Here is a 23,464-nt window from a genome sequence, read left to right as displayed (position 1 = left end):
TTACATTGAAACTTGATTTTGAGAAAATCGAGTTACAAAAGATGGGTATTTTCGAAATTAATTTAAGAAAGGGGGCAGAAGGCTGTATAATTTGTGTGAAAAGGGCATTGGCCCAGATTCCCTTTAATTACTGCATATGTTGTCGTTTTGTACGAAGTTAGTTTTCCTTGTGTATGCCGATATTATAAAATGCAAAAATGCTCTCAATACTGTTTACAAAAATGCACAAAACACATTCCACATTTGGGAATGCAAACAATTTACATCCTACTACAATTTTACCAAATTGTTCATTCAGGCATTTTAACAATTCCTTTGATATTTGAACTTAGAACCTATGCATCCAAAACCCATTTACAAGCATATTGCCTAAATGTGAGTTTTAATTAGCTTAACCGGTAAAGTTTCTAATTGTTAAATAAGAGATCTGAAGTTCAATTTATCATCAGGAGTAGATGCTATAAGTTGAAATTCTCTATTAAAAAAAAAAAAAAAAAGAGCATATTGCCTAAATGCATTCATGCACTCAAACACGTAAATTTCTCCTTAAATTAACAAAAAATAAAATAAAATAAAAATCTAGCTCATAAGGTAAAGACAATAATAAATAGACTGGCCAAGCCTAACTGTGTCTATCCTTTGCAATGGCACATTAACATAAGATTAGGCCCGATCTAAAATGAGCCTAGTCAAGCCGAACTAAATTAGTCCTAAACACACTAACTTTTGTTTAAAATTTGATTAGGTCTGATCCAGAATAAGCCCAGTTCTAATTGGCAATTGATCAAAAGTGATTGGGCCAAACCGAAGTTGAGCTTGAATCAAATGCTTGAACCGAGATCAAGAAAAAGGGGGAAAGACCAATTGGTACATTACAAGTCTACAACATCCCAAATCACATAAAATGAACCAATGCTCAAGTGCACAAAAAGAAAAAAGAGAAAAAAGAGAAAATTTCCCTCAAAATTTATAAAATTGGTTCAAATTACATTTTGAATGGATTAAATAATGACTGAAATTCACTAAAAATGAATTTGAACTACACCTTAAACAGTTGAAAATTCCCCAAAATGATTTGGAATCACACCTTCAATAAATAAAATTCATAAAAATTAATTTCTTATACACTTGAGTTGTTAAAATTCACAAAATAACTTTAAATTACATCTTCAATTGTTGAAATTAAATTCTCCATAATTAACTGAATTACACTTAAATTTTTAAGATTATCCAAAATTATTTTGATTACACATTACTCCATTCACATTGTTAAAATTAATTTAGAATTATACAATAAGTTGTTAAAAATGTTAAAATTCCCTAGGATTAGACCTTAGCCATTTCGAATCCACAACACATACCCATTATTAATTGTTGAAGGGAAAATCATCCTTTGGCTAGCACGGAAGAGTAAGGTCAAACTTTCCGTACCAGGCTCTTTAGTCAAAGGATGATCGATCCCATCAGTAACAATACGACCTGATTGTTTATCAAAATAAGATGGATTTATAAGTATGAAAAGAATGGTGAAAACCCAAATATAATTCAGAGGGAACACAATAAGAGGATAATATCACAGCAAGCAAGCGACAATGAATGAATATAGAAAACACAAAAAAAAAGTGCACATAGCTTCTAGCATTGAAATGTAGAGATACGCATTTTGTCTGATTCTCTTATGCTTGGTTCAAGGAATATATCAACTTGTTCTAATATGCTAGATTGGAATTCTTCTAAATATTTCAACTCTATGTGATTGTAGCACTCAAATAATTGATCTAGAGAAAATCCCCAATTTATCTTCCTTGTGTCTTGAGCAAAAGAAAAAACATCTTTTATTTTTTCCCTTAGTGTTGTACAAACCACTATTCTTTTTCCTTCAGTCGGTTTCAAAACTGTGTCTTAGTTTGCAGTCTCTCTCTCTCTCATAAAAACCGCAGGCACACAATATTTGCTTTATATATAAAGTACCTATTTCACCTTGAAATAGAATTCCATGTGGGCTGGACTTCTAGGTGCAACCGTGCACCCCATCATGATTGAAGGGTTTGTCAAATCCCACATTGATTGTTCTACATTTTCATTGCCTACGATATTCAAATCCATTGATATTCTTGGGAAGAAATTTCAAACATGAGAGGAAATATATCAATGCTCCAATTGATTATTATTGGCATGTAGGGGTGAAATCAATAATTTTTGCTTGAGGGGACAACTCCTATTTTTAAAAGTTATATCTTAAAAAATGTTTAATAGTTATAAATATTTAAAAAATTTTGAAAAAAAAAAATTCATTGCCAACGATATTCCAAAATTTCCTATGAAGAATTTCTAACATAGCAAGAAAGATATCAATGCTCAAATTGATTATTGTCAGCAAGCAGGGGCAGAATTAAGTATTTTTTCTTGAGGGGCCAATTCCTATTTTCATAAGCTATAACTTAAAAAATGATTAATAGTTACAAATATTATAAAGGAATTTTAAAAAAATTTGGAGGGGGATGGCCCTCACACCCTTAAATGTAGTTCTGCCCTTGTTGCAGGGATAAAAATTTATTTCAAGAATAACAAATTCATATTTAATATCTCATCCACTACATCCAAATGAGTTGGTATTAACTTGAAACATGATCGATTTTTTCCACCATCAGGTTGTATATTGTTAGATGGATCTTGGTGAAAGGAAAAAATGAAAAAGAAAAAAGATTTTGATACTAACTAAAAACGAGTAAGGATTTTTTATGGGCTAGATGGGCGGTCAAACAGAATGGAGGTCCATCAGGACTTAGGCTAGGTTTTGAATAAGAAACCCATTAACTTTTCTAAGAGAGGCCCAATTTCTTGAAAACCTAACCTGTTACATTTTTTTTTCTTTTTTTATTAACGAACCCCCTTACATCTTCCAAAAGGACCGAGACAAAACCCTAACTAAAAAAATTTATTATTATTTTCCCCTAAAAAATAATGGCTTATGACTTGAAGCATGCTTAGTACGTATATAAATTTGATTTTACTTAATTACTTGCACAGTGAATTCTTTTTTTTTTTTTTTTTAATAGTTACGACATATGAAATATTTAAATTTTAGATATGTTCATTGAATATAACAGAAGATGCTAATACAGTGAATTTTATTTTTATGACATAGTGACCCAAAACTACGTAATGTTCACAAAATAAAACAATAATAATAAAGACACCATGATACTAATCATGAAAATAACGTTCAGTAAAAATTAATTAATTAAATAATAAAACTAACTTCAGTGATAAAATTCACCAATTATTTGAATTGATGTAATAAATTTGAATACTACCGTGTCCATTATTATTATTATTATTTTGGGATACATGGATGTTTGATTAGGGGGATTTACTGTGTAGTCGATTTGTTTAAAGTCAGTTACTCGTTGCTCTTTTTGTGGGCCTTGTTGCCCAGTCTCATTTTTCTTTTAGGAAAGAATGTCTTTAATTTAAACTGTAAGTTCATAGTTCATTATATTACTATATTACTAATCAATGTTATTAATACTGTTTGGTAACCAATGGTTAAAGATTTAAACAAAAAATATAAATTATTACAATGTTTTGTATTTTCATACTTAACACAATCAATTCAATCAATGGTCAATGTTGTTTTATTTTTGTTTCTCAAAAAAAAAAATGTTGTTTTATTTTTATTATTATTAGTGCAACCATTATCTTTTAAAATTAGGGATCATTATGTGTCACTTTGAAAAGAAAAAAAATTATGTCAATTAATAGTTTTTATTAACTTTAGCCTTTAAGCTGTTTTAAAATGTAAGATTTCCCTTAATACTTTTTAGTGAAATTCCCAAATGTGTGACCATTTATTCTACAAGCCTTAAACCTATTTTATGGAAAAATCCTCAATTTTTATTTCATTACAATAATTTGATATGAACCAATAGAAATCTGAAATTTTAGTTATGAGAAATAAACAGTCTTTTTTTTCCTTCTCTGTTCATGTAAGGGATATGCTTCAAAATTCAAGCTTGTATGTCTTAAATTCTATCCTAGATATTCAATAGTCAATACCACACAGATATTGAATTCAGGATAGAAGTGCAAGAGAGTTTTATCTTAAAACATTAAGAAGTGTTATGTGCACAATATTTTCACAACACTTTTTAGGTGGTAAATTGTTATTGGTCCTAATTTAAACTCACTATTAAAATTCCTTGTTTGTCCACTAATAGCCAATAACAACTTAGATGCCACTTAAAATTTTTGAGAAAATATTATAAAAATGTTTAGAAAATAGCATTTCTATAAAAAAGTATTCAAATTGAGAAAATATGCATGAGGCTTAATGTGATGGGAATTTGGAGCTGCTTTAATTACTCGAGTAGTATATTTTAATTTGTCTCTATTGAAAAGATATGCATAACGTTTAATTTTATGGGAATTTGGAGATGTGACATGCATGAGTATTCTTAGGGGATGTGATGAGACCATTTGAGTATTGATTTTCTAAATTAACCTCACCAAAAATGATTATGAATTCGTATTGGGTACGCATGCAATTGCTTTCGCAAATAAGGATAATAATTTATTAGGAACAATATAGGGGAACCAACCATCATCATCCTCAACCAAAGCCCAAAGCAGGGGATGTATGTAATGGGTTGGAGTTTTCAAGTTGAACAAAAAGAAGCCTATCAAGTGTCAAGACATTGATAGTTTTTTCTATATCTTTTTTAAGTTTTAAATTCAAGAAATGCAAAGATGTTTTATTTATATAAATTCTTCTCACTTCTGAACATATTTTGAGTTTTTCTTGAATTGGAAATTCATCAAGTTCTTCATTAAGATTAAATATTAAAAATTTAAATATATATATTTAGTGTTGCATTATTTAAATTTTAAAATAACGTTATAGTTTGTATATAGTTAAATTCATAAAATAAAATCTAAATTAACCATGAAATAGACCATCTTTAATTATTTCAAGTAAATTAACTTCAAAAGATAATATTTGGAAAAAAATTCCAGTTAACATAAAAGGACTTTCATTATAAGATCTACAAGAAACTATTCGGTGCTTAGCAATAACCTTAATGGTATGATCTTGAAGTACAAATCGCTTTTTCTTGTACATAATCATCAAATTATGGGTGACAAACATCTTTATAGTGCTAATAATTTGTAGTGACAAAGGAACTAGTAACTACCAAACTAGAAGCCTTGTTGGCTACTGGTGCTATCCAAGGCTCGAATCTGTAAAATTCCTTTGTGAAAAATGAAGGCAAACAAAAGAAGGAAGACAACAATTTTAACGTGGTTCGGCCATAAAAGCCTACATCCACAGTCTCTATAATTTTTTAAAAGTAATATTACAGCCACAAATTATTCCATGGATATTAAAAAAAAAAAAAAAAAGATAAACTAATAAGTGAGTGTTAAAAGAAACAAAAGGAGGTGCTACAAATCTGATTATTTTGTTCCAACATTATACAAAATCAAAACCTCATTAAGTCATGATGCCTTCCAATAGGGTCACTGGCCATCTGTACCTGCATTCAAGGAGGAGAATTATCCCTCGAAATCATTGACTTAAGGGAAATCATTTCTATGTATAAGAAGAAGTTTTGGTTTTCAAAATAGTAAAGGGGATTCATAGTAATGCAAAAAGGTTCAATTTTCGAATCCTAAACTCATTAAATGTTTTATGGAAATGGTTATCCTGGTACTTGAGAGATAGTTAAGATTATAAACAACTAAATAATTCCCAGTAAATTAGTTAAACTTCTTACCCATTAAAATTCCATACTTAGAGTAATTCAAGCCTATGTCTACATCAAAGTCATCAAACACATCTCTATAAAAAGTACTGAGTGTAAGTACAATACCAGTAATCACTAATGGTAGAAATCACCAAACTGAAAATAGCTTAAATGTCATTTTCATTTATGAATTTTACAACAAACATTTTGAGGGGGGACGGGACAAAAAAGAGCATATTTTGAATCATAAAAAACAAATTAGATGAATCTTAATCATATGAACAGTACCATCATGTATTCAAATTTCACATAGCATCAATATTATCAATTTCGCTAGAATAAAAGAAAGTACCGTGACAAGCACATACCATTGTGTTGGATATATGATCCCCCTCCCTCCATAAAGGTTTGGAGGGGGTGTTAAGAGCAACAAGTACTGTGTCATGAACAATTTACCTGTAAATTGAGGTCTTTCTCGACGTCTTCTTGTTTTGAGGAGCTTGTCTCTAATCAAATGCAACTGAGCTACAACATCACTAATGTTCATCCTTTCTCTTGGAGATTCCATAGAACAAGAAACTCCAATTCCAAATATCAAAATCAAGCACTCCAGAATTTTGGGACATCCTATTCTATTTTGAATGTGAGTGTCATTTGTCCTAGTTTCCATATCTTCTCTTTCCAAAAGAATAATAGGATCCACAATGTTGATCACTCGTTCGGGCAAAGCTCCTCTAACAAAATCATGAATGTTCAAGTTGTCTTTGAAAATGTTATCAGTGGGCCTTTTTCCTGTGAACATCTCCAATAATAATATACCATAACTGTAGATATCACCAAAAGTTGACACCTCATTTCCCATACCATATTCTGCAATTGCACATAGCATTTAGAATATGATTGATCTAGTTTCATATTAAAAATAATAATAATATAATAGCACAACTTTGAAAGATATTTCTATCGGCATATAAAATGAAAAAAAATTATGAAAAGTAGAACTTTTTTATAGGACATGCTCCATCGTCTAAAAGACTTCCTTCAGTTATTTTCATGCTTGAAATTAGCACACTAAAAAATATTATGTAAAGAAAAGTATTTAATGTTCAAAAATGGAAAAGAAATTCACCTGGAGGAGCGTAACCAATTGTTCCTTTTAATCCGATAGAGCTTGATTGATTAGTGAAACACTCTTTGGTGGCCTCATGAAGGAACCTTGCTAAGCCAAAATCACCAACATGTCCAGTCATTTCATCATCAAGAAGAACATTGCTAGGCTTGAGGTCACAATGAACAATTGGTGAATGGCAACGACAATGAAGATATTCCAATGCATTTGCAACATCAATAGCAATATTCAGTCTTTGAAGAAAATTCAAATGTGTTTGTTCTTCAGGAACCTCATTTCTTTTTGAAACTGGATGCAACCACCCATCTAGGTTGCCGTTAGTCATGAACTCGTATACCAATGCTTTGAAATCATGACCTTGATAGTCAACACCTGAACATGCTGTGAGTACCTTCACTAGATTCCGATGTCTGATATTTCTCAAAGCCTCACATTCAGCAACAAAACTTTTTGAAGCTCCATGCTGCAAAAGGTTGAGCACCTTGATAGCAACTTTACGTCTGTCATGATCAAGAATTCCTCTATATACAGATCCAAAGCTACCCACACCAATTAAATTAGTGGTGGAGAATGCATCTGTAGCTTTTAGGAGACTACGGTAAGATACATTCAAAAGTAAATTTCCTGAATTACTTAAAATACTCTCTCTTCTTTTTCTTTTTAAAGTGCGTAGAAGTAAAAATAACATTACCAAAGTTACTCCAAGAAGGCCAGATAATATAGAGATTATTAGCTTCAAGGAAGGAGTCAAATTCCTCTTCTTGCATTTATTGGTTTTACATACAGGAAGATGAAACTTAGGCATGCCTCCACAAAGCTTACCGTTCCCCTTAATCACAGTTGCACTTGTGTTCTTGAAAACTCCATTTATGGGTACTTCACCATCAAAATCGTTATAAGACAAATTCAATAACTGCAAGTAGATAAAGCTCTCCAAAAATTTTGGAATATTTCCGGAGAAATTGTTTTTAGAAAGATCTAAAACTTGAAGACCCCTTAATGATTCCAAAGATGAAGGAATGACCCCTTGAAAGAAGTTGCTTCTCATTGCAAGAATTTCAAGTTTTACACAACTACCAATACTCGCAGGAATTTCACCAAACAACATGTTTTTAGAAATATCAAAGTGTTCTAGATTTTTTAAATTTGCTATTTCCATGGGAAGGACACCAGTAAATTTGTTGCTTGACAAGTCTATATAATATGGTGAGAATGAGAGACTATTGACTAGAGATGACATGGTACCACTAAGATTGTTATAGGCAAGATCCAATACATTCACTTTTTGACAGTTGCCTAGGCTTAAGGGGATACTTCCTTGAAGATTATTATCGCCTAAATACAATTTTATCAAAAGAGTTAAATTTCCAAGAGATGATGGCATATTCCCAAAGAAATTGTTTTGAGATAAAGCCAAGTTTTGTAACTTATGAAGCTTTCCAATATCAAAAGGAATATGACCTGATAATTTATTATTCTCCATATATAGTTCCTCCAAATTGGTCAAATTTCCTATTTCAGTAGGAATGTTTCCAGATATTTTATTATTATTTAGACGCAGACAGATGAGAGTAGTTGAGAAATTGGCAATGCACTTGGGCAACTCTCCCCCAAAGTTATTGGAGCTTATCTCTAAAATGGTTAGATATGTAGAATTTGTCAAAGAACAGAGAAAACTCAAGTCATTTGCCCCTCCATTTCCAAGCTCGTTAGTAGCCATGAGAGAAACTGAAACTTTATATAACTTCTCCAAAGAAGGAACTCCTCCTCTTAGTTTATTTTCGGTAAATTGAATTGACTTTAGATTTGAGGCATTAGATATTGAAATAGGGATAGGTCCAGTAAATTGATTCTTGGAAATGGAAAAATCTTCGATATTTGGTAGAGTGATACCTATGTCCGATGGAAGATGCCCTAGGATTTGGTTGACTCCTACATCAAACGTATTTAACGAAGACAAATTGAAGATTGAGGGAGGAATTCTTCCAGACAACCTATTTACACCGACACCAAAAAATGTAAGTTTCGTCAATTGGCCAAAAGAAGTAGGTATACTCCCCCCCAAGTTATTATAAGCTGCACCAAACACTTCTAGAGAGGATAAGTTTCCAATAGAAGGTGGGATACTTCCTGTCAAATTATTTACTACAAAAGAAACGAATCGGAGTTTTGACAAAGTGCCAAGAGTTGCAGGGATTTCCCCATCCAAAAGGTTGTAACCGAAATCAATGAAATTGAGGTTGGTGCAATGGGATAAATTTCTTGGAATTTTGTCGCTAATTGTGTTATTGGCCAATTGTAGGTCTTGCAATCTGCGTAAACGGTCAATTTCTGAAGGAATTTCATTATGAAAGCTGTTGTTTGAGAGTGTTAGATTCTTCAAAAAACTTAAATTACCAACATGTGGGGATATAGAGCCTACCAGTTTCGAAGATTGCAGGTCCAACTGAATGACCCTTTGATGTCGACGACCACAGGTAACCCCTCGCCATTGACAAAAGTGGATGCTAGCATTCCAAGAGCTCATAACCTGGAGAGGATCGTGAGTGATCTTGGCTTTGAACTCAAGCAACGCCAACCGGTCGGTCTCATTATTCCCGCCAACAACAGAGGTGACTAACAAGCCACACCACCAGAGAAGGATAAAAGCATGCATGAAAAAAGGAGAGGACGGTGGAGATGAACTCCACTGGGAAAGCCCCATATGCAATATGGTTGAGGAGGCAGTTGGTACAAGTGTGTATTGTGAGGGAAGGCTAATTTGGCTGTGTATAGAATCTCAAGAAGTGGCGAATTTATAAAGAGGGCGAGAGAGAAGAAATTTGGTGCGAGAATTTTGGGGATTATAGTTGGTCTGATCATCTTTAATTAACCAGACCGTGTACCCATGATCCACGTGGAATGCTATAGTTTTGCCTCTTTATTAAACCAATGGTGTGTTTAATGAAAACATAAAACACTGTAGTAAAATAATTTTTAAATGTGTGAATAGTACCGTGGGACCTATTTTTAATGAAAAAGTTGATAAAAAGTGTAATTTGTGGGTCCGTGAACAGTACATATGTACACTGTTCACTACAGAAAGTCAACAATTGCGGTTACTGTTCATTGAACAGTAACCGCAATACTCCAAATGAAAACGCGTGAAAAAAAAAAAAAAAAAAAACAGAAACGCAAAACGCTAAACGCAAAAGCAAAACTCAGGAACCAAACACACACTTGATCATCTTTAATTAATTAGACCGTGTACCCATGATCCACGTGGAATGCTATAGTTTTGCCCCCTTTATATTAAACCAAAGCTGTGTGTATTTGGTGTATTTTAAGTTTTAACAATTAAGGATTTGGATGTGCAGCGTCCATACTGGGCTGAGCCCAAAATACACGTTTCCAGACCCTACAGCGTGTCCCACACGCTTATGTCTGATTAAGAGACATGGTCGCAGATTTGGCTTGAAGATTTTAGAGACAATTTAGCTATTCCATCAAGTGTGGGCTGGAACCCACATGTGCCACACACCAACATCTTTTTTTATTGTTACTATTTGATAGTTGCAACCAAAAAAAAAAAAAAATTAATCGAACCATGGCTCTCATAAAGATGAGCAGACAATTCTACTAAATTACAAGATTTTTAAAGTAAATTTGAATATTGTTTATTATTAAAAATTAAAAATATTGTAATAAAATAATTTTTTAAATGTGTAAATAGTATTGTATGACTCAATTTTAATTTTTTTTTTAAATACTCACAGGTTTCGTAAACAGTACATAGGACCCACAAAAAACAATAGACACGCAAAAACGTTGGATGTGGCCGCTGTCCAACCATACACTTAGTATCCGTTTGGATACGGATGAAAACTCACGTGCCTGCATTTTTACCTTTTTTTTTTTGTTGACTAACATCTTTTGCATTGTTTATGGAATATAAACAGTACATTAAAGTAAATATACAGTATTTGAAAGAATAAACAATAACTTAAAACTTTTTTTTTTAACAATAAATTATTAATTTTTAACTAAATAAAAAGTATTCAAACATACCCTTAATGTCGTTATTTTTAAGCACCTAATCCTCTTCACTCTTCTCTCTTCTGCAACAAATGGCCGAATGACCTTTTCTTTTATTTCTTCACTTTTTTCTTCTTTTCTTCCTTTCACACTCTTCACATCAAGTCACAATAAATGCAAGCACACAGGCTTTCACTTTTGTACAGCGAACTTCTTTTTCTTCAGCCAATTTTCTTCTTCCTTCAGTGTGTCCCACACGCTTGAGTCTGATTAAGGCTTTGTTTGGTTGGAGGAGTGGAAAAATGGGAGGATGGAAAATTGTGGGAGGATGGAAAAGTGGGAGGATGTAAAATATTTAGTTTTTCCTCTTGTGTGTTTGGTTGGAGGAGTGGAAATTGAGAGGATGAAAAACTTTTTTGTTTGGTTGGAGAGAAAAAGAGGAGGATGGAAAATATAATTTATATAAATTGACTATTATGCCCTTGTTACATAATATGTAAGAAATAGATTTATTTATACTTATTAAATAATATAAAATTTATCACATCATATATATAAATTTATATTATTATTTTTATTGTTATAATGTAAAAATTACAATAGTGTACATATAAATTTAATTTGGGTAAAAAATTTTGTAACCAGCAAAAAGATGGTTAGCAAATTTACACTACATTCAACCCACAAAAACATGGTCAGCAAAGATGAAGGCTAGCAAACTTTAATAAAGTCAATACAAAATCCAAAAATGAAAACAAAATAGAGAATGAAAATCAGGTGGGTAGGTGCGAATGTAATGAGGGTAGGTAGGGAGGCTAATATGGTAAAAATGCTGGGAGAGAACTTTTCTCTCCCAACTTTTCCTCCCGAATTGGGGAGACACAAATTTGTGGGCCCGGAGAGAAAGTTTTCTCCTGGTTTTCCACTCCCTCTCATTTTCCTCCCTTCCCAAACAGCAGAAAATCCACATTTTCTCTCCTATATTTTCCATCCCTCCTAAATTCCATCCAACCAAACACAGTGTAAGAGACATGGTTGCAGATGGTTGGCTTGAAGACTTTAGAGACAAGCTGACTAAGAGACAAGCTTCTTCCTTCAGTGTGGGCTGGACGTGTGCCACACACCCAACATCTTTTTTATTGTTAAAAATTTGATAGTTGCAACAACCAAAAAAATATTATTCCATCCAAAACTCTCATACAGATGAACAGACAATACTATTAAATTATAAGGCTCTTAAGATCAATTTGGATATTATTTATTATTAAAAATTAAAAACTAAAAATATTATAATAAAATAATTTTTAAATATATAAATAATATCATAAGACCCAGTTTAAAATTTATTTTTTGAACAAAAAACTTGTGGATTCCGTAAACAATGCATAAAACCCACAAAAAATGCTAGATGCTCAAAAACGCTGGACATGACCGCTATCCAAACATACACTTAGTCTAGTTATTTTTAAGTAAGATTTTTCAATTTTTAATTTTAAAAATGTAATAGGTGCTATCAAAAAACTTCTATAATTTCTTTTTGTGTAAGAAATTGTAACTGGGGCTATCAAAAAACTTCTATAAGCGATAAATGCATTTGAAAAATAATTAGACTACTCATTTTATATAACTTTAGATCTTTTAATCAAAGTATATTCGTCTATTTATAAAAGCTCTTTATAACTTGTAGTTTTGATCATAAATCTATACAACAAAAAATTTCATCTAAACGTTTATTTTTTTACTAGTAACAAATTTCTTATTAAAAGATCCTTTTTTAGATTCAATTAATTCTTCTATTCTCTGTTTTTTTTTTTTTAAGTATGTATATTCATATTTTTTAATATACCTTTATTGGTTAAAAATATGTAGAAATAAAATAAACAAGATCTACAATAAAAATTCTAATCCAACTAGGATAAAATAAATTGTAAAGTGTAGTATGATAAAACCTTTTTTTTTTTTTGGCAAATTACAATTTACCCGCCTATAATTTGGCTGAAATTAAAGTTATTTACTTGTAATTTGAAATTTGACACTTTACCTACATAAGATTTGACCGAAATTTAAGTTGTCTACCTGTGGTTTGAAATCCCATGATGCAAATCTTTCATCGGTTTCTTTTTTATTTTATTTGATCTTGTATTTTTATTTTTTTTTTTAGATGAGAGAGATATAAAAGTGGAGCAAAATCAACTATTTAGCCATGTTTTTAACAAAGGTAGTTTACGAAACTCTACCTAAATATATGTGAGTAAAGCTTTCTCCTATAGATTTGAATTCTGGCCCTTGTTCCCACTACCCACAAGCACTTATACTTGTAAAGTGACCATTGTGCCAAGAGTACACTGTTATAAAACATAATTTATCAAATGCACTAGTATTTGTTTCAAACTGAATGGGTAATTCCATCAAATGAAAATATATAGGACAAAGTTTAGTTACAAAATCAATTATTGCCTAAGAGTACAACCTTACTCAATATCTTTTTATTGGAGATGAATTTTGATAAATCCACCATTGGATTAAATTTTCTTCTTATATTTTTCATACTTGCAAAATTTCTAAAAAATTAAAAATCAATAATTATGTCATCAATAAAATGTTTAAATTGTAAGTTTTTGTATTTTAAATTTATGCGTAAAATATAATATTGTAGATTATATAGTAAATAATATTTTATTAGTACAAAATTTGACATGTGTATTGAAAACGTAAAGAACATGCAATTCAATAGTTAGCTTTTTGAAATATGTTGTTGTACGGCACTGAGATCCCAAGACTCATATAGGCCCTGGGTCCAGGCCCAGCGGAACGGCCCCATTGCCCTAAGCCCTTCTTGAAACTGCCTTAGCGTAAAAACGAGTTTTGGGCCTTGAATTCTGAGAAGTGTTCGGCATAAGCTTTCCCGAACAAGCGTATAAACCGTGTCCGGGAAAATCATGATATGCTCGGGAAACTACATTATCGAGCATAATCGATTAAGCTGGAACCAAGTTCCAAGGCCATAATTGTTGCACCCCAGTCTCACCTAAACACCCACTTAAAACAAATAATATTGGACCTTCAATAGCACTAGCGGTGACTGTAATCATAATCTCCCCACTAACATTAGCTATAAATAGCAGAAGTTTGGGAGGAAGAGGGGGTTCAGAAAAATAGAGAGAAAACAGACAAGGGAGGAGAGAGATTAAGTGTTACTTTGAGTCTCTCTGCCGAGAACGACCTAGAGTAGGAAATCCTCAAACCCACTACAAATAAATTGTGAGCCCAAGTGAGTTAAGGCCCAACAGGCTCAACTCTGGTTCCCACAGTAGTAATGTTAATGATGTTAAATAAGATTATAGTCTTAGACTATAACCAACTTCGTAGCTAAAATTTGTCCAATAATATATTGTCAATTTAGTTAAATCTGTCATAATGTCGCTAAATTAAAATGATGAACGGATGAATTAAGTCTATCATGAAATGGGTCTAGTTCCTCATTTGCAGTTGATAATATATATATATATATATATATATGTATATATGTATGTATAAAATAAATGAAAGAAGAAAGGAAAAGAAAAGTAACATGACATGTAGGTCCATGAGGCATCTTTGTCATCTAATCAATGGGTTAGGTGAATAGGTGTGAATAGAAAACCAGTGGTTTATTTATGGTCTTAGTCCATAATTAATCTTCAGGACACATAATGATCGTAGAGGTGTATTGTTAATTGAAGTTTCAATATACATTGATTTACATATATAATTACTTTAGTTAGTTACTAGCCTCGTGCTCAGCGGCTCTTCTTTTTTTTTTGGTCAAAGGTTAACAATTTACATCTATTATAATTTGAAAATATATTTTTTTACAAAAAAATAAAAATGATAAATTTTAGAAATAAGCAACTGTAATTTCTTTCTTAAATGTGTGTTTGAAAGTGGTATAGTGATTTATAGAGAAAAGTTTGGGTAGGAAAAATAAGATGAACGTAATGGGAAAGAAGACTGAATTTTAGAAGTTCTCTTATTTTTTTTATTTTTTAAAATTGGGGGCTGTTTTACTTTTATTGGATGAAAAATGAATAAAAAATGCTAAATTTTTGGGAATAAAAATATGAATCTAAAGAAAAAAAAAATCTAAATTTTAGGAGTCTCCTTGTAATTCAAAATGAAATTTGTTATTTGACATTTTTGACTATATTTCTAAGAGACCTTTCATTGATGAAGGTATTTTTGAACCACATAAAAATTCAGTTGAAAGGGTGAAATTTCTTGTAGTTACAGATTATACAAGGATTAGTGACTCGTAATTCTACAAGACGTGCATGACAGTTAATGGGTCTCTAGTCTCTACATGACCACATTCATTTTTTTTCTAAATTTCCATTGCCAACTATATTCCAATCCACCATGTTCCCATGAAGAAATTTTTAACATAGCAGGGAAAAAAAAATTAATGCTTCAATTGATTATTATCGACAAGGACATTTATTTTATTTATTAATAAATTCGTAATCTTCACCCAAAAGACCAAAACCCACGTTATTGTTTAAGAATATTGGTGTTGATAAGGTTTTAATTTTTAGTCGTGGAATGCTGTTTGATGGATGTACAAAATGAGAAAGAAACAATTAAAAAATTAAAAAAATTTAATAAAATAAAAAATTATATTATTATGTGAATGTTTTTGAAAAACGGCCTAAAAAGAAATAAGTTTTATATTAAAATAAACAAAATTTTTGCATGAGATATATTTATTGAGTAATGCTATAGTTACAAACTATTTTACAATATTTCTAAAAAATGTTAATGTGACCAACTTCTTATTGCTTTTCATCTAGACCTACTATTAATATCACTTTTTCCTTTATCAATAATTACTCACTACATTAACAATTTGTAAAATTTTTTGTAAAAAAAATTATATCTCTAACATTATTCATATTTATTTGATTTTTATGTCTAAGATAGATAATGAGTGAATTAAAAGATTGCTAGACTTTGTAACCAAGGTCCACACTCCACATGCAAGTGACCCTTGTCACTATCATGAACCACCCAGTGCAATTAGTTGGAAAAGCATAACGATTAAGTATGAGACCCATGTATCATTGATACGTGGGTCCTACTTCAAAATTAAATCATTCATATGGTGCACAATAGTTTTTTTTGTCAATAAGAGATTTTAGCTTTTAAAAGAAATTGTAGTTAACCTATTAGCTATGTGAAGGTGTTAAAATTCAATCACTAATTGACACATAAAGATACTAGATTTAGGTGTGGGAAAAGATGTATTGCTAGCGTTAACTAGAGTTAGGAATAGAAATTTTTTTCAAAATACTAAAGAGAAAAAAAATCAATTGTCTTGTGTACGTTTGGAAATAGGGAGAGAAGGAGAAAAGAAAAGAGAATAATGTATTTCTTTTTCCTTTGTTTGGATTGCAATGAGAAAGAAAATGAAAAGAAAATATATGTTTCTTTTTACTTTTATACCCATATAAATGTTTTTTTTTTTTTTGATGGATATACCCATATAAATGTAAAAAATACATAAAATTTATGGGAAAATATGTAACTTCATGTCATATTATGTTATATATGTGGGTTTTATTATTTAAAAACCATTCTCTCCCTTCAATTCCACCCAATTTGGGCAGATTGCAAAGAACAAAGTACTTTTCAAACTTCTCATATATTTTTTGGTGCGAATTTTGAAAATCTAACCGTTTAATTTCATGTTCTTGTATTCTTAACATATATATCAAATTTCGTTCAAATTGGATATTATTTACTATTCGATCAATAAACTTATTTTTTTATACATAATTTTAGATCATAAAAATTTGAAATTTTAACATTTGTTTGATGAAATAGCAATTGATTTTTTATTTTCTTGAAGTTTTACTTGCATGAAGAATATAATAAAAACATGCAATCTAACGGTTAGATTTTCAAAATTCACACTCAATATAGAGATATATGTGGAATTTATAGAATTTCTTTCTAAATTAGTTTGGAGAGAAACTTTGTTTGATTGCAAATAAGAGATTTGAATTCTGAATATTTTTATTGAAAATAAAAAAAAATTCTATATAAGAGGTGAATTTTATTTTCATAGCATAGTGACTCAAAACTACGTGATGTTCAAAAAATAAGAAAACTTATGTGTGAATTTTTTTTTTTTTTTTTTTTTTGAGATATTGCAGAGTCTAAAGTTGATAATTCAGGACCGCAAGTCAAGTTTGCCAAGATTTTTCCTTCTCAAAAAATGTTTGCCAAGATTTTCCAAAAGCATCTTTTGATTTTTTCTTTTTATTTCATTGGCTGGGTTACTGGGTAAGTTTTTGCAAAGATTTTCCAAAAACCTGACAACCATTATGTTTGTAATTTAGTGAATGTGCTTTTGCTTTTTGATCAAGTAATTAATCTCGAATCTCCACTTGGAAGGGGAGATTTCAAAGTATAGTTACTTTAAAGACTCTGTAAAGTCTAAAGTTGATAGTGCAAGACCGCAAGTCAAGTATGCCAAGATTTTCCAAAGGTAACTTTTGATTCTGCCTTCTTATTTCATTGGTTAGGTAAGTTTTACAAAGATTTTCCAAAAACCTAACAACCATTATATTAGTATTTTAGTAAATGTGCTTTTGCCTTTTGATTGTGCCTTTTCATCATACTTTGCAATTTTATGTGAAATAATTTAGGAAAATACCCATACACCCCCTAAACTTTGAACTAGTAGCCGGCCAAGACACCCACTAAACTTTTTTATTGGTCAATTTACTCCCTAATCTATATACACTTGCCAAATCATTACTCTAGTTAGTTTCACGTTAAAACACTAACGGAATATAAGCATGTGAGAAGCACATGACCTTTAAAAACTAACTAAATCACTATTTACACGATAAAAGGAAGAGAGAAAAGAAACTGACCGGCAGAGAAGAGAGAGAAAGGCGGTAAATATTGAGCGGGCTAGCTGATTGTACCATGGTTGTGTTCAAGGGAAATTATTTTTGCTAGTCGCTTTTTGAATGATTGGTTGAAGTTGAAACCCAAGAGTGAATCCTTTTTTTTCTTTTTAATTTTCTATTTTTGGGATGAACCCATGTTTGAAAGATCTTTTTATTTTTATTGAACTCTATCTAATCAAGCATTCCCATCCATCCGGGGAGCTAAAAATGCAAAATAGCTCTCATTGCTTACAAAAATGCACAAAACACATTCCACATTTCACATTTGGGAATGGAAAAATTTTACATCCTGCTATAGTTTGATCTATGCAAGATGTGTGGGTTAAGATCGGGTTGAGATCATGGTTTTTTTTTTTTTTTTGGCACTCATATTAGTATAGGAAAACTAGCATCCTGTACAAAGATATACAGATTAAAAAAGAAGAAGATAAACGACTAAGTCGTATAGTAGCTTTTTCAGAATCTTTTGGGGAATGTGGTCGGTTTGATAATTTTTATTAATCAAACCGTGTAATAGACGCCTAGACGGTGACCCATATTCCACATGGAATGCTGTAGTTTTTCCTGAATTCTCACATGCCACACTACTAATTCTCCCCTTAAAAATAAAGATTTGGAAAAGTGTGGTGTCCGTACTCGGTAAATTAATTTATATTGAAACTTCAATTGACCATACAGCTCTATGATTATTATGTATCTTGAAGATTAATTATGGATTAATACCTTATATAAACCAATGGTTTTTATTTAAATAAAGTTTTATTTCATGTTGTAAAATTGTAAATTGGGCGTGTCTTAAGTTTATTGAAATAGTTGGAGCACTTGCATTGGTCCAAACAAAATGATCGAAGATGCAGAATTTTGGCTAATCAATCTTAAAAATTATTCACATCAATCCATTTAAAGTTATGCATATATAGTCCATTTTTATTCTTCTTTTTCTTTTCTTTTTTTTTTTTTTTCTTTTTCCGAGAACAAAGGAAAAAATAGATAGTAATTGTGATGTACGAGTTAAGAGAGAAACAATAAAAAAAATTTTAAAAATTAATATTTTAATAAAATAAAAAATGTAATAGATATTATTATGTGAATTTTTTTTTTTTAAAAAAAAGTGGTCTAAAAAAAATAAAATTTTTATACTAAAAATAAACCGAAATTTTTGGCTGGAATATATTTATTTGACTTTTATGGCCAAGATAGATATTGACTGAATTAAAAGATTGCTAGACTTCACACTTTGTACCCTCGTCATTGTCAAGTATGTGACCCATGTCTCACTATGAGACATTAATCTAGTGCATAAAAAACTTTTCTGTCACAGGTGATTTTAGTTTTAGCTTTTTTTAGTCACAGCTTTCCTTTCTGACGTCAATTTTTTTTTTCAAGATTAACAAATTCATAGTGTTCATCCAAAACCCACATCATCTATATACTATATAATAAAAAATGAGGTTAGAAGCTATGGTTGCGTCAAGTGACTGCACTAAATTGCAAAAAAGCTTATTAAATTTCTTTTAAAAAAATTAAATTTAGTTAATTGATGGCATACAACTAATATATCTAAGAGAGATCAAATCAGTTTGAATAGCAAAAACTAAAATAGTTCATCTATATCTTTTCTAATTTAACGTCTCATGGACTTTTTTTTTTTTTTAAACTATTTTTTTCCTTCACTTTTTTATTCTTTGGATAAACTCCAAAATACAGTTATATATGATTAACGTTAATATAGATATAAAATTCTAAATACATGAGGCCTACGTTAATTGATATACTAAAATTGTTCATTCATATATTTTCTAATTTAACATCTCAAAACATCTCATGGACTCATTTTTTAAAAACTATTTATTTTTTCCTTCACTTTTTTATTCTTTGGATAAACTCCAAAATTTAATATAGTGTTATGATTAACGTTAATATAGATATAGAGTTCTAAATACATGAGGCCTTTTAATCTAAAATATTTCAAATTAGGTGTCTGAAATACAAATATATTTTTTTTTATTTATCTACAAAAGAGTTCTAATTAATTGATATACATCCTTTTTATCTAACTTTTCAGATTAGGTGCCTGATCATTTTTTTTTTTTTAATCTAAAATTTTATTTTAGACATTAGTTTAGAATATTTTGCTATTTCCTCTCATTACATGGCACGATTTTTTGTTCATATCAACTTCTTCAATGTAGAGACGTTTTGTTCATATCAACTTCTTCAACATGAAGTATAAATATATGTGATAAAATTATGATCTTTTACTACCTACCGTACAACTTTTTACTCTATTCTTCTCCTACCTACAACATAACCTTGCAAAGGTATGTATTTTTATGTTTCATCAAATTGAATAGATTTTGTAGATTTTGTGTATTTCGTTTTTTCTTTTGTTAACCTTATTTCCTTAAGTTTTATCCAATTTATATGTTTATGGTTTGAGAATCAATCATTAAATATGGTTAGAGGTGACTTTATATTATTTTGTATATTATTTTAAAAAAATTGTTATGAACTTGCATGTAAGAATTTTCTTTTTATAATTCTTCTCTAACGATCTCCCTTATTTTTATTGATATTAAAGTTTTTAGTTTACTACAAAGATAAAGTGGGTTCCAATTTTGTATATCATATATAAATTACATGTTTATGACATAGGTTCCAATGTTACTAGGTTGTTTCCACCCCTTAATTTTGATTTCAAGGACAATCTTCTTTTTAACTTAAATTTTTTTTTTTTTTTTTGAGAAGGTTTTTAACTTTAATTTGATGGTAAATTGTTGATAACAATTTATTTATTTTGTTTATATTACCCTCAATTTTGATTTAGTGGACAATCTTATTTTGGGGTTATTCATGACTCTTAAATTAAAAGAATCCACTCAATGATATTTTCGTAGAAGAAAACACAATAAAAAACAACTCAACTTTTAAGAGTCGGTATACAGTGACGAACATGCACAAACTGATTTTATTTATTTATTTATTGATACTCATGTTAGCATAGGAAAACTAGCATCCTGTACAAAGATATACAGATTAAAAAAGAGGAAGATGAACGACTAAGTTGTACAGTTGATTGAGTTCGTACGACATGTCAGTTAACAACTATCTTATAAGTGTTCAAATTATACTACAAGTCGTTGGTTCCAGGTTTTAGTTAATGTGTTGTCGTTTTGCACGAAGTTAGTTACTTAATTAGCCACGTGTACCTATTAGATTGGTTCATGTCTCATCCTGGGTATGGCAAAGTAGCTTTTTCAGAAACTTTTGGAGGTTACGGTCCCAGTCCAAGATTGCAAGAAACTTTTGCGGATTATGGTCGGTCTAATAATCTTTATTAATCAAACCGTGTAATAGACGCCTAGACGGTGACCCATTATCCACGTGGAATGCTGTAGTTTTTCCTGAATTCTCACATGCCACACTACTAATTGTCCCCTTAACAATTAAAGATTTGGAAAAGTGTAATGTCCGTACTCAGTAAATTAATTTATATTGAAACTTCAATTGACTATACACCTCTATGATCATTATGTGTCCTGAAGATTAATTATGGATTAATACCATAAATAAACCAATGGTTTCTTATTCACACCTATTCACCTAATTCATTTAACTCAGTTGGTAAAATCTTTATTAGTTGAAGAAGAGTGATATGAGTTTCAATTTCAGCTTACACAAAAAATCGATAGATGTCTTGGTCTGATATTAAAAAACTATCATCAAAGAGCAAACATTATAAATTAAAATTCTCAAAAAAAAAAAAAAAAATCCATTGATTAGATAATAAAGATGCTTCATGGACATATATGTCATGTTACTTTTCCCCTATGGGGTGGGAATCTTATGACATATACTTTTCCCCTATGTAATCCTTTATGTCCATTTATTACATGCATTACTTTTCCCCTAGTCCTCATTGACTACGAGGACTTGAGCGATTACAGAGACATCCTTTTTTTTTTTTTTTTAAGATTATAGGGACATTTGATAAGAAAGAAAAGGGAGGAACCTGCTCCTATCAACCTCATTCAATATTTTCCAAAGCTTCTAAAATACTACGTTCACACTCAGTTTATTTATTTATATATATTTTTATTATGAAGTTCACACTCAACTATATAATTTATAATTTATAATTTATAATTTATTGAGGTGGTAGATTGTAAATGAAAAAAGAAAAAAGAAAAAATAGTGGTGAATGCATGCAATAAATGGACATAAAGTATCTATCACTTATACTATAGATCATCTCATCAGACCTTTATATGTTTATATTATACTTACAATGCAAATTGTATTATAGACACGCTAAAAGAGGCAAGTGTAAGTTTACCTTGCAAGTACAATGTAAACATAATTTTTTTTTTTTATTTCATCATGTTGTAAAATTGTAAATTAGGTGTCTTAAATTTATTGCAATAGTTGGAGTACTTGCATTGGTCCAAATAAAATGACCTAAATACAAAATTTTGGCCAACCAATCATAAAAATCATTCACATCTTTAAAGTTATGCATATATAGTCCATTTTTTTTCTTTTTTTTTTCTTTTTTCGAGAACAAAAGAAAAAATAGATGGTAATTGTGATGTATGAGATGAGAGAGAAACAATAAAAAAAATTTTAAAAATTAATATTTTAATAAAATAAAAAATATTATTTTGTGAATGTTTTTAAAAGTGGTATAAAAAGAAATAAAATTTTCTACTAAAATAAACTGAAATTTTTGTTTAGAATATATTTATTTGATTTTTTTGACTGATTTAAAAGATTTCTAGACTTCGTATCAAGGTCCACACTCCAATTATTCAGCTAAAAAAGAAGAAGGATCCACACTCCAAATACAGCTGGCCCTCGTCACTGTCAAGCACAGCCCAACACAATTATTACCTCTTAAAAGCGTAATGAGCAAGTATATGAGACATATAAGTCTCATTCGTCAACAAGTGATTTTAGTTTTAGCTTTTTTATTCACAGCTTTCCCATGTATCGTGCTGGGCGGATTGACGGGTCTCGCAAGTCACACGTAGTCACATTCATTATTCAATCCATTGTACTCCTATGAAAAACTATTTAGGCAAAAATTCAAAACTAATTCTCTAACTTTCAGTTTTTTTCATTTCAGTCCTCTAATTTTCAGTTTTGTCATTTTCATCCTCTAACTTTCAATTTTTGTCAATGCATGATTTCGTTAGAGTTCAATTAGCGACTACCGTTAAGGGTACTGAAACGATGCCGTTTTTCCTTTTTTTTTTTTTTTTTTTTTTAAATGGAATTAAAAGAAAATAAGAAAAATCTGTATAAAAAAAAAGTCATTCCCCTTACCTAAAACTAAAAACAAAGAAACATTGAGACACCCAAATGGGCCAAATCCCTAACGTGAGAATTTGGGGAAAAGGAAGAACTAGTCAGCGGTTTGAGAGAGAGAGACCAAGTCCGTTTAAGAGAGAGGTTGAGTTGGATTAAGAGAGAGAGACTAAATCGGTTTGAGAAAGGGATCGAGTATGAGAGAGAGACTGAATTGCAGGAATTCAATCATTGTTCTTATCAACTTCTAACTAAACATTTGTTTTGTTTTCATAGTTGAAAGATCAGGTATTAAAACTTATATTTATAGG

General features: G+C 30.4%; 1 protein-coding gene across 1 annotated transcript; it reads right to left on the bottom strand.

The window, feature by feature from the left end:
• Positions 1 to 5,239: 5,239 nt before the first annotated feature.
• On the bottom strand, positions 5,240 to 9,762 carry LOC115984225 (probable LRR receptor-like serine/threonine-protein kinase At3g47570). The gene is made up of 3 exons (XM_031107197.1): positions 6,877 to 9,762; positions 6,204 to 6,617; positions 5,240 to 5,537 (listed from the first exon to the last, which is right to left on the bottom strand). Exons 1-3 carry the CDS (start codon positions 9,578 to 9,580, stop codon positions 5,521 to 5,523), a joined length of 3,135 nt encoding a protein of 1,044 aa, XP_030963057.1. The 5' UTR covers positions 9,581 to 9,762; the 3' UTR covers positions 5,240 to 5,520.
• Positions 9,763 to 23,464: the final 13,702 nt, after the last annotated feature.

This window comes from Quercus lobata, chromosome 4 (genome assembly GCF_001633185.2).
Source record: "Quercus lobata isolate SW786 chromosome 4, ValleyOak3.0 Primary Assembly, whole genome shotgun sequence".
NCBI lineage: Eukaryota > Viridiplantae > Streptophyta > Magnoliopsida > Fagales > Fagaceae > Quercus > Quercus lobata.
The sequence above is the reverse complement of the archived record's forward strand: the minus strand, read 5'-3'. Positions and strand labels throughout refer to the sequence as shown.

Coding starts and splice junctions, on each gene's coding strand:
- LOC115984225 (XM_031107197.1), bottom strand. CDS start 9,580: ATGGGGCTTTCCCAGTGGAGTTCATCTCCACCGTCCTCTCCTTTTTTC. Junction 6,618..6,876: donor AATTGGTTACGCTCCTCCAG/GTGAATTTCTTT, acceptor GTGCAATTGCAG/AATATGGTATGGGAAATGAG.